The sequence below is a fragment of the Melanerpes formicivorus genome, unplaced genomic scaffold (genome assembly GCF_026170545.1).
Source record: "Melanerpes formicivorus ecotype bairdi unplaced genomic scaffold, bMelFor1.0.p_v2 SCAF_134, whole genome shotgun sequence".
Classification (NCBI taxonomy): Eukaryota; Metazoa; Chordata; class Aves; order Piciformes; family Picidae; genus Melanerpes; species Melanerpes formicivorus.
The window spans coordinates 647,778-659,353 of record NW_027142486.1 but is presented as its reverse complement, the minus strand read 5'-3'; the positions used below and the strand labels follow the sequence as shown (position 1 = coordinate 659,353).

The following is an 11,576-nucleotide window of genomic DNA, read 5'->3' as shown; positions in this document are numbered from 1 at the left end:
CCCAGTGGGTGGACACAGGAAATTAGGTTATTTCCTACCATGATCCCTTGCACCACTATAAGTCTCACGGCGGGGTCTGGCACTTCCTCTTTCCTTCCTCCTCGCCACCTGGTAACTGGGGGAGAGATCTCCTGGCCATGGGCCTGGTTAGGCCCAAGGCCACGGGGGGATGGGCAGTCTCAGATCTGGCCAGCTGAGACTAGCCTAGCAGTGGGGGGGGGGGGGAAGGAGGAGCCCTGGGGGTTTGGGTGCACCCTCAGGTGGGAATGGGATCTCTCTGGGTCTGTTTTGGGTCTCTCTCTTGTCACTGTGTTTCTAGTTCTCTGCACGCACTCCCTGTTATATTTAAACTTCTCATCACTTTTGCAATCCGTTTGTCTGAGTCGTTATTTCTGCGTGTGGTGGGGAGGGGGTCTGCCCCAACCCATTACAGGTTCACAAGGGCAAGGAACAAGGATGGATGGGAGTGGGACAGAAAAGAATAATACAAAACCAGTCTTTCTCTGAGGAGTCACGGAGGCAGCAGGGAGAAGGATCAGGTTCAGCCACGTGGCTGAGGAGCAGGAGGGCAGCTGCAGTAGCTCTCATCCAGCAGAGGCAGGAGCCAAAAGGAGATCCAGGAAACTGGAATCCAGGAAACTGGATCCAGGAAACAGGAAACCAGGGAACTACAGGCCAGTCAGTCTCACCTCTGTGCCTGGAAAGATCATGGAACAGATCCTCCTGGAGTCACTACTCGCTCAAAAGAATAGTGAAGAGGTGATTGGGAACAGTCAGCATGGCTTTGCCAAGGGCAAATCCTGCCTGACCAACCTGGTGGCCTTCTATGAGCAGGTGACAAAATTAATAGACGAGGGGCGAGCAACTGATGTCATTTGCCTGGGCCTGAGCAAAGCCTTCGACACTGTCCCACACCACATCCTGGTCTCCAAACTGGTGACACATGGGTTTGATGGGTGGACCACTAGATGGATAAGGAACTGGCTTGATGGTCGCACCCAAAGAGTGGCTGTCAATGGCCCCATGTCCCAGTGGAGGCCAGTGACAAGTGGAGTCCCTCAGGGATCAGTCCTGGGACCTGTCTTATTCAACATCTCTGTGGGTGCCATGGACAGTGGCACTGAGTGCACCCTCAGCAAGTTTGCTGATGACACCAAGCTGTGTGGTGCAGCAGACACGCTGGAGGGAAGGGAGGCCATCCAGAGGGACCTTGACAGGCTGGAGAGGTGGGCACAGGCCAACCTCATGAAGTTCAATAAGAGCAAGTGCAGGGTCCTGCATCTGGGTCGAGGCAATCCCAGGCACAAATACAGGCTGGGCAGTGACTGGCTGGAGGGTAGCCCTGAGGAGAGAGACTTGGGGGTGCTGGTGGACAAAAAGCTCAACATGAGCTCTCAGTGTGCACTTGCAGCCCGCAAAGCCAATCAGATCCTGGGCTGCAGCAGGAGAAGTGTGGCCAGCAGGTCGAGGGAGGTGATCCTCCCCCTCTACTCAGCTCTGCTGAGACCCCACCTGGAGTACTGTGTCCAGTTCTGGAGCCCCTATTACAAGAGGGATGTGGAGGTGCTGGAACGTGTCCAGAGAAGGGCCACGAGGATGATCAGAGGGCTGGAGCACCTCTCCTATGAGGACAGACTGAAGGAGTTGGGACTGTTCAGTCTGCAGAAGAGAAGGCTCCCAGGTGACCTCATTGTGGCCTTCCAGTATCTGAAGGGGGCCTACAGGAAGGCTGGGGAGGGACTGCTCAGGATCTCAGGTAGTGATAGGACTAGGGGGAGTGGAATGAAGCTGGAGGTGGGGAGATTGAGGCTGGATGTGAGGAGGAGGTTCTTCACCATGAGAGTGGTGAAACCCTGGAATGGGTTGTCCAGGGAGGTGGTCGAGGCCCCGTCCCTGGGGGTGTTTAAGAGCAGGCTGGATGAGGCTCTGGCCAGCCTGATCTAGTGTGGGGTGTCCCTGCCCATGGCAGGGGGGTTGGAACTAGATGATCCTTGTGGTCCCTTCCAACCCTGAATGAAACTATGAAACTATGAAACTATCCAACAGCTATGATGTCCTGCTTTTTATACCCTAGCTGGGCAGGGAGGGGGGAGTGGAACAGACTCAGCTTCCCAGGGGAAAACGTCCTGCAGGGAGGGTAAAGTACCCGCAAGCCCTCCACCCTGCTTTGGTTTTTTTGTTTTCAGAAAAGGGCATTAACCCACCACATTTGTACAGTGCAATGACACCATGGCCCTCCAAGGACTGAGGCCTTTCTGCTGCCTTTATGCCCATCACTGGTCACATTTGTGGGGGAGGGAAGGGACAAGCAGGTGAGGTTTCTGGGTGTCAGTGCATGACGCAAATCTGTCATCATTCATTCTCTTTCTCAGCACTCCAGACATAAGATTGGCTTCATCTACCTGAAATCCTTCTCACAGGGACTGGCAGGTCACCAGGTGTGGAAGCCATGATAAGAAGAATGTGAAACTGACCTTCAGATTTGTATGGGAAGTTGTAGTGATAACAGAACACTGTGTGGTGGCTGCATGGGCAAAGCAGGCTGGGCAGGCTGCAGTGAGTAGAGCCCAGGCAGAGGCTCGGAGAAGCCAGCGATGCGCCGGCATGCCGGGGAAGAGTCCAGGCTTCAAAGAGTTAATTGTCTGCAGAGTATCAGCCAGAGGCAGTGCCACAATTTTCTGGGGACAGTGTATTGGTGTGCAGAGGCTCAGGTGGGGATCTCTTTCTCTCTCTCTGAAAGCATAGGCTCAGGGCTTTCTAAGGAGCAAAAGTTGTCTCTGCAAGTCTTAAAATGACTGTTGGAAGCTCCTCACTGTTCAGTGGCTTTGATCTAGCACAGTGATTTGAAACAAAAACAGAGCTGAGGCTTTGCCCTTCCTACCTCGGTGGTATTTCCATGGAGTATAATTTGCATGGCTGTAGAACTCCTGGCAGGAGAAAGAGTAGAACCCATTGGGACCCTGTCCCAACAAGAAGGAGAGATAATAACCTTCCAGTGCTCCCCAGGAAGAAACAAATGGGGATGGAAAGGGTAAAAATAAGGAACAAGAATTGGAACCCTCTCACTCCCCTCCACCCCCTCTGCCTGAGACATTCTCTGTGAAGGTTCAGGGAAAAGAGATTCAGAGAAGTGTGTTAAGGAGGTACTGAACAATGCCTACCCTGAAGTGCTTCCAGGCATTTCCAGATCCAATATCCTAGATTCCAACATCCTCATGAAAAAGAAATAATTGCTACTTGTCGGACATGAGTTGCCAAAGTCTTTGAGAAATAATTCATAAACCAAAGGAAGAGAGTTTAAAGCAGGGAAATTGGAAGGCCTGGGAAAGAGGAAACTCCAGGGAGACCAAATAGCATCCTTTCAGCACTTGAAGGGGGATGGAGAGAGATTGTTGCAAAGGCCTGCAGTGATAGGGCAAGGGACAATGGCTTTAAACTGGGGAAGAGCAGATTTAGATTGGATGTTAGGAACATTAGTGTAGTGGAACACTGCAACAGGCTGCCCAGGGAGGTGGTTGGGACCTCATCTCTGGAGATCACAGTATCACAGTATCACCAAGGTTGGAAGAGACCTCAAAGATCATCGAGTCCAACCTGTCACCACAGACCTCATGACTAGACCATGGCACCAAGTGCCACATCCAATCTCCTCTTGAACACCTCCAGGGATGGTGACTCCACCACCTCCCTGGGCAGCACATTCCAATGACAAATGACTCTCTTAGTGAAAAACTTTCTCCTCACCTCCAGCCTAAACCTCCCCTGGCACAGCTTGAGACTGTGTCCCCTTGTTCTGGTGCTGGTTGCCTGGGAGAAGAGACCAACCCCTTCCTGGCTACAACCACCCTTCAGGTAGTTGTAGAGGGCAATGAGTTCACCTCTGAGCCTCCTCTTCTCCAGGTGTCAAGGGTTGAGGGGAAGGCCCAGCCTTCTCCCCCCCCCTCTAAGTAAGGGGAAGAAAATTGAAAGAAAGGAAAAAAAAACCTCTTAAAGGCACTGCCTCAAACGTTCACACCAGGCTAAACAATCCCAGCTCCCTCAGCCTCTCCTCACAGGGCTTGTGCTCAAGGCCTCTCCCCAGCCTTGTTGCCCTTCTCTGGACATGTTCAAGTGTCAGCAATGGCAGGCTGGGCACAAGGCAGTTCTGTCCTGCAGCCCCATAGCACAGGCAGCAGTCAAACGTGCATTACATCCCCTGCCTTTAAAACAAGCAGGAGGAATTCTCTGGCTACACCACAATGGAGAGACAGCCTAGGAAGGGCCAGTAGCCCTGTTAGCCTAGGGAAGGGATGTGCTTGTATTTTATACCCTACAGCCCCACAGTGGATACTGGCAAGAAAAGTTAAGCTGTGTCATGAGGTGGAAGGATAAGTCCTGCAAGCTGGTACTGCAGATATAGAATAGAATAGAATAGAATAGAATAGAATAGAATAGAATAGAATAGAATAGAATAGAATAGAATAGAATAGACCAGGTTTTAAGAGACCTTCAAGATCATCATGCCCAACCTATCATCCAACACCACCTAATCAACTAACCCGTGGCACCAAGCACCCCATCAAGTCTCCTCCTGAACACCTCCAGTGATGGGGACTCCACCACCTCCCCGGGCAGCCCATTCCAATGGGCAATCACTCTCTCTGTGTAGAACTTCCTCCTAAACTCCAGCCTAAACCTCCCCTGGTGTAGCCTGAGACTGTGTCCTCTTGTTGTGATGCTGGTTACCTGGGAGAAGAAACCAACCTCTGCCTGTCTACAACCTCCCTTCACGTAGTTGTAGAGAGCAATAAGGTCACCCCTGAGTCTCCTCTTCTCCATTCTGAGCAACCCCAGCTCCCTCAGCCTCTCCTCACAGGGCTGTGTTCCAAACCCCTCACCAACTTTGTTGCCCTTCTCTAGACATGCTCCAGCAAGTCAACCTCCTTCCTAAACTGAGGGGCCCAGAACTGGACACAGGACTCAAGGTGCAGCCTAACCAGTGCAGTGTACAGGGGCAGAATGACCTCCCTGCTCCTGCTGGCCACACTGTTCCTGATGCAGGCTAGGATGCCATTGGCCCTCCTGGCTGCCTGGGCACACTGCAGGCTCATGTTCAGCCTACCATCGAACAGCACCCATAGTTGCCTCTCTGCCTGGCTGCTCTCCAGCCACTCTGACCCCAGCCTGCAGCACTGCATGGGGTTGGTGTGGCCAATGTGCAGAACCTGGCACTTGGATGTGTTCAATCTCATGCCCTTGGACTCTGCCCATCTGTCCAGCCTGTCGAGGTCCCTCTGCAGAGCCTCTCAACCCTCCAGCAGATCAACTCCTGCCCCCAGCTTGGTGTCGTCACCAAATTTACTGATGATGGACTCAATACCCTCATCCAGGTCATCAATAAAGATGTTAAAGGGCACAGGGCCCAGCACTGATCCTTGGGGCACAGCACTGGTGCCTGGCTGCCAGCTGGATGTGGCACCATTCACCACCACTCTCTGGGCTCAGCCCTCCAGCCAGTTCCTAACCCATCGCAGTGTGCTCCCGTCCAAGCCATGGTCTGACAGCTTGGCCAGGAGTTTGCTATGGGGGACAGTGTCAAAGACCTTGCTGAGGTCCAGGTAGACCACATCCACAGGCCTCCCCACATCCACCAGGCAGTCACCTGATCATAGAAGGAGATCAGGTTGGTCAGGCAGGACCTGCCCTTCCTAAATCCACCCCGGGACCAACCTGAACCCTGCAGCCCCACGCAGCCGCAGCAGCCCTCGCTCACCATTTCCACTCCCTGCTGGGCACAGCCAGCGAGGCCCCGAGCCAGCACCTTCGCTCACACCTCCCCTCCCCTCCCCTCCCCTCCCCTCCTCATCCTCCTTCTCCTTCTGCTCCTTCTCCCCCCACGGGCAGGAGCAGAGCCGGCGGCAGCCAACCCAGGCCACAGCACAGCCCTGCCCCCAGCAGCGGCTCGGCCCCTCCGGGCACTGCCCAGCTCTGCTCCCTCGTTCCAAGGCCTTCTCCTTACCCAGGGGGCCCTGGCTGGCTGCAGGCAGAGGAGCGCAGCCCACAGCCGCTCTGGGCTCCGCTCACCCCAGAGCCTTTCCCTCCCTGCTGCCCCTCGCAGATGTTCCTCCGCGGCTCGCAGCCCTGCCGGCCGCTGCCCCTCGACAGCCCTCGGTGCGCAGAGCGGAGGCACGGCCTGGCGAGAAGGCACCGCCCCTCTGCGCCATTGGCTGCCTCGCCCGCCACCCCCAGACTCTGCACGCTGATTGGCTGATCTGCACAGGGCTGGGCGGGCACTCTGCGCTCTGCCCCTCCCGGGGTCCCCCCAATGGGGAGCAGGCTGCCAAGGGGGCAGCGATGCCCTTGGGCCGCGCACGGAGCTGCAGAGGGCTGTGGGCAGGGGGCAAGTGGGGGCTGCCCAGGCCGGGGAGCCCCAGAGCTGCTGGGGCCAGCAGCCCCCTCCCTGGGGACAGTGCTCCGGCCGGGGCAGAAGCGGCGCTGGGAGCCCTGCGGGGCTCGGCTCTGCCTGGTGACTGCTGGCGCTACCCAGCCCCGCTCCTTACTGGCCGTGCTGGGGCTCCCAGTGCCATCCCTGGGCAGGCCTGGAGCGAAAGCCTGCAGGGACAGAGTCCAACGCACTCAGCGGTCCCAGCACCTGTGCAGCCTCAGCTCCCTCAGCCATGGAGCCTGCTGCGGTGCTGGGAGCTGTGACCCTGCTGGTGGCACCGGTGGTGCTGGGAGCCCACCCGGCTGGTGCTGAGAAGCTCTCAGGTGGGCTCAGAGTTGGGCACGGGGAGGAGATTGCTGGGCTTGGGTGCCACAGGTGCCCTGGGAGGCGCTGGGCTCTGCTGTGCCGTCCTGCCCCCCACTCCTGGGTGCCAGTCCCTCCTCCCTGCCCCCTCCCTGGCTCTCCGCAGTGCCCAGGCTGAGCCACGGAGTCCCCTCGGGGTCAGGATCTCCGCAGCGGTCCTGTGGCAGCTGCGTGGCACTGGGGGGGGGGGGCGAGAGTGGAGACGGGGAGGGGGCTCCACGGTGCCTCGCTGCCCTGCCCTGCCCTGGCCCCTACCCACGCAGGGGTTTTCCTGGAGATGGAAAAGGCTGAGTGTCAGTTCCTCAACGGCTCCGAGCGGGTCAGGTTTGTGGACAGCTACATCCACAACCGGGAGCAGTATGTGCACTTCGACAGCGACCTGGGGATCTTCGTGGCCGACACCCCCCTGGGCGAGCGCCAAGCGCAGCACTTGAACAGCCTGCCGGAGTTCCTGGAGCAGAAACGAGCTGAGGTGGACACCTTCTGCCGGAGCAACTACAAGGCAGTGACCTCATTCGCCGTGGAGAGGAGAGGTGAGAGCGTGGCAGGACCTTTCCCGGGGCACCGGGCACAAGCCAAGCCCTGGAATCTCTCCAGAGAAGGAGACTCCACAGCCTCTGTGGGCAGCCTGCTCCAGGGCTCAGAAGCCTCCAAGGCGAGAAGGTTCTTGTGATGGAAGCTGCCGGGTGGCCCTTTGTGCCTGTGGCCCCTTGTCCTTTGTGTGGCTGCAGAGAGAAGAGCCTGGCCCCAGCCTCTTGCCCCCCAGGCTGTGGCTCTTGCTGGGCACAGAGAAGATGCCCTGGGCTGGCAGGAGGGCAGAGCACGGCTGTGCCTCACAGGACTTAGCGAGTCCCTGGGCATGTCCCGTCCTGCATGGGGACACCGGGGCCAGCCCCGGGCCGGGCTGGGGGGCAGGGTGGCCCCTGCCTGGTCTCTGTCAGCCCCTTCCCTGCCGGCTCTGGCTCTCCCCCAGTGCAGCCCCGGGTGCAGATCCACCTTGTGCAGTCGAGCTCCCTGCCCCAGAGCCCCAGGCTGGTTTGTGCCGTGATGGATTTCTACCCCGCGGAGGTGGAGGTGAAGTGGTTCAGGAACGGGCAGGAGGAGACGGAGAGCCTGGTGTCCACGGAGGTGCTGCCCAACGGGGACTGGACCTACCAGGTGCTGGTGCTGCTGGAAAGCAGCCCGCAGCCTGGGGACACCTACCTGTGCCAGGTGGAGCACAGCAGCCTGCAGCACCCCATCAGCCAGCGCTGGGGTAAGGCCCTGCCCTGGCCCCGGGGCAGCCTGGGGCAGCTGGGGGGCACAAGGTGCTTGTGGGGTCCCCATCTCCCACGGAGCCCTGCTGGGGAAGCTTGGGAGCTGTGGGGCTGCAGAGGGAGGGTGGTGGATGGGAGCTGTGGGGCTGCAGAGGGAGGGTGGTGGATGGGAGCTGTGGGGCTGCAGAGGGAGGGTGGTGGATGGGAGCTGTGGGGCTGCCGAGGGAGGGTGGTGGATGGGAGCTGTGGGGCTGGAGGGGGAGGGTGGTGGATGGGAGCTGTGGGGCTGGAGGGGGAGGGTGGTGGATGGGAGCTGTGGGGCTGCAGAGGGAGGGTGGTGGATGGGAGCTGTGGGGCTGCCGAGGGAGGGTGGTGGATGGGAGCTGTGGGGCTGCAGAGGGAGGGTGGTGGATGGGAGCTGTGGGGCTGGAGGGGGAGGGTGGTGGATGGGAGCTGTGGGGCTGGAGGGGGAGGGTGGTGGATGGGAGCTGTGGGGCTGCAGAGGGAGGGTGGTGGATGGGAGCTGTGGGGCTGCAGAGGGAGGGTGGTGGATGGGAGCTGTGGGGCTGCAGAGGGAGGGTGGTGGATGGGAGCTGTGGGGCTGCAGAGGGAGGGTGGTGGATGGGAGCTGTGGGGCTGCCGAGGGAGGGTGGTGGATGGGAGCTGTGGGGCTGCAGAGGGAGGGTGGTGGATGGGAGCTGTGGGGCTGCAGAGGGAGGGTGGTGGATGGGAGCTGTGGGGCTGCAGAGGGAGGGTGGTGGATGGGAGCTGTGGGGCTGGAGGGGGAGGGTGGTGGATGGGAGCTGTGGGGCTGCAGAGGGAGGGTGGTGGATGGGAGCTGTGGGGCTGCAGAGGGAGGGTGGTGGATGGGAGCCGTGGGGCTGCAGAGGGAGGGTGGTGGATGGGAGCTGTGGGGCTGCAGAGGGAGGGTGGTGGATGGGAGCTGTGGGGCTGCAGAGGGAGGGTGGTGGATGGGCTCTGCCTTGACTTCAGCCCTCAGCCCCCTCCCCACTCTCCTCCCCACAGAGCTGCCGGCAGAGCCTGGCCGCAGCAAGATGCTGACAGGGGTGGGGGGCTTGGTGCTGGGGCTCCTCTGCCTGGGCCTGGGGCTCTGCCTCCACCTGCGCAGCAAGGTGAGCTGGGGGGAGGGGACAGCAGCTGGGGGCCTCTCTCTGCCCAGAGAGGTGCTGGAGGCTGCACCTCTGGAGGCTTTCCAACCCCCCCCCCCCCCCCCGCCATTGTGCTGCTGGGTGCTGGCCTCTGGGTGGGGGTTGGACTCGATGCTCTCCAGAGGTGCCCCTGCCCCCCACCACTCTGTGACTCTGGGATTCTTCTCTCCCCTTAGGGCTCCTGAAGCAGCTCCTGCCCCTGCCCCCCTGCTCGGCCACTGGCTGCCCTCTGCCTGGCACCACCCTGTGCTGCAGCCCCACGGCCCCACACTGCCCCCCGGGCTCGGCCCCTGTGGCCCAGCCCAGCTCGGCTGTGGCTGCTCAGCAGCTGGGGGCTCTCCAGGGCCGTTCCACACTGGCCCTGGACTGCTGCAGCTCTGCCCAATAAAGTGTCCCAGGATGGCTTCTTTAGCCTTGCCTTGGAGTCATGGAGCCATGGAATCCTTCCCTTGGCAAACACCTTTGGGATCATCCAGGCCAAGCCTCCAGCCAGCACCACCCATGGCCACTCAAGCACGGCCCCAGCACCCTGTCTGCACCTTGCTTGGACACCTCCAGTGCTCAGCCAGTCCAACCATCATCTGCCTCTGCCAGGGCTGCTGCTAACCCATGGCCCTCAGCACCGCATCCCTGTGGCTCTGAAACCCCTCCAGGGATGGGGACTCAGCCCCCTCCCTGGGGAGCCTGTTCCAGTGCTTGAGAGCCCTCCAGGGAAGAAGTTTCTTCTGAGGTCCAACCTAAACCTCCCTGGGGGCACTTGAGGCCATTTCCTCTGGTCCTAGACCTTGTTCCCTGGGAGGAGGCAATGACTCTCCCCTGGCTCCAGCCTCCTCTCAGGGAGTTGTAGAGAGCCAGAAGGTCTCCCCTCAGGCTGCTTTTCTCCACACTAAACAGCTCCAGTTGCCCAAAGCCACCACCCCTGCAGTGCCTCCACGTTGGGTGGCTGTTGATCTGCTCCAAGGTAGGAAGGCTCTGCAGGGAGCTGGCCAGGATGGATCAATGGGATGAGGTTCACCAAGGCCAAGTGCTGGGTCCTGCACTTGGCTCACACCAACCCCAGGAACCCTTCAGGCTGGGGCAGAGTGGCTGAGAACTGCCCAGCAGGAAAGGACCTGGGGGGGGTTGGTGCCAGCAGCTGAAGATGAGCCAGGGAGTACCCAGGTGGCCCTTGGAGGGAGGGCTGAGGCCTGGGCCCCCAGCCCCAGGGCTGAGGCAGAGAAGAGGCTCCCAAGTGTGGTGGCTTTGGGGTGAACTATTCCCCCTGGCAGGCAGCTGACAGCGCCCCCCCGCGGGCACTTGGACCTCCTCAGCTTGGCTTTGGTGGTTGCTGTCCCACAGGGGAAGGCAGAGCCCCTACGGCCTGCCCCATCCCCCCCCCTCCCCTTTGCTGATGGCTTCCTTGCTGCCCAAATTCTCCCAGTCTTACAGCAAAATCATTTCCCCCTCCTCAGCTTCTGCTTCAGGCTCTCTGCTCCCCACACAAGCTCAGATCATCACAGCATGGTGAGCTTGGAAGGGACCTCTGGAGGTCATTGAGTCCAAGCCCCCTGCCAAAGCAGGGCCAGCCAGGGCAGGTCACACAGGAGCACATCCAGGCAGGTTTGGAACCTCCAGGGAAGGAGACTCCACAACCTCTCTGGGCAGCCTGCCCCAGGGCTCTGAACCCTCACACCAGAGAAGTTTCTCCTCAGGCAGAGGTGGAACCTCCTGGGTTCCAGTCTGTGTCCACTGCCCCTTGTCCTGTCACAGGACACCACTGACAAGAGCCTGGCCCCAACCTCTTGCCCCCCACCCCTCAGATATTGATCAGCTTTGATCAGCTCCCCTCCCAGGCTGCTCTTCTCCAGGCCAAACAGCCCCAGGGCTCCTCAGCCTTCCCTCCTCTCAGAGCTGTTCCAAGCCCTTCATCATCCTCATAGCCCCCATGGGACTCCCTCCAGCAGTTCCCTGTCCCTCTTGAACTGGGGAGCCCAGAGCTGGATGCCAGACTCCAGAGCTGGCCTCAGCAGGGCAGAGCAGAGGGGCAGGAGAACCTCCCTTGACCTGCTGGCCACACTCTTCATGCACCCCAGGAGAACATTGACCTTCTTGGCCACCTTGCTGAGTCACAGAGGACTTCTTGTCCAGCAGGACTCCAGGGCCTTGCTGGGAGCCCTGGGAAAAGGCTGAGAGCAGGAAAAGGGCAAAAACTCCAAGAATGCAGAAAAAACCTCAGCAACAGAATGGGAGCAGGCAGGGGTGGGAGGCTTGGAGAAGCACTGAGTGAGGCTGGGACGTGGCCAGAAGAGCTCCGAGGAAGGCTTGGGAAGAAGTCCTGTGAGGAGCAGCACTGAGTTTTGGGGAGGATCCTGAGCTTCTTGGCTC

At 59.6% G+C, this 11,576-nt stretch overlaps 1 protein-coding gene across 2 annotated transcripts; it reads left to right on the top strand.

Moving 5' to 3' along the window:
- The first annotated feature begins 6,329 nt into the window (after positions 1 to 6,329).
- LOC137456626 (class II histocompatibility antigen, B-L beta chain-like) lies at positions 6,330 to 9,615 on the top strand. 2 transcript variants are annotated; one of them, XM_068168156.1, is made up of 5 exons: positions 6,330 to 6,747; positions 7,051 to 7,320; positions 7,766 to 8,042; positions 9,070 to 9,176; positions 9,389 to 9,615. In XM_068168156.1, exons 1-5 carry the CDS (start codon positions 6,657 to 6,659, stop codon positions 9,598 to 9,600), a joined length of 957 nt encoding a protein of 318 aa, XP_068024257.1. In that variant the 5' UTR covers positions 6,330 to 6,656; the 3' UTR covers positions 9,601 to 9,615. The 2 variants fall into 2 exon arrangements, with proteins under 2 accessions (XP_068024257.1, XP_068024258.1); XM_068168157.1 differs by having other exon boundaries at positions 7,761 to 8,042; positions 9,389 to 9,476.
- The last annotated feature ends 1,961 nt before the right edge of the window (positions 9,616 to 11,576 follow it).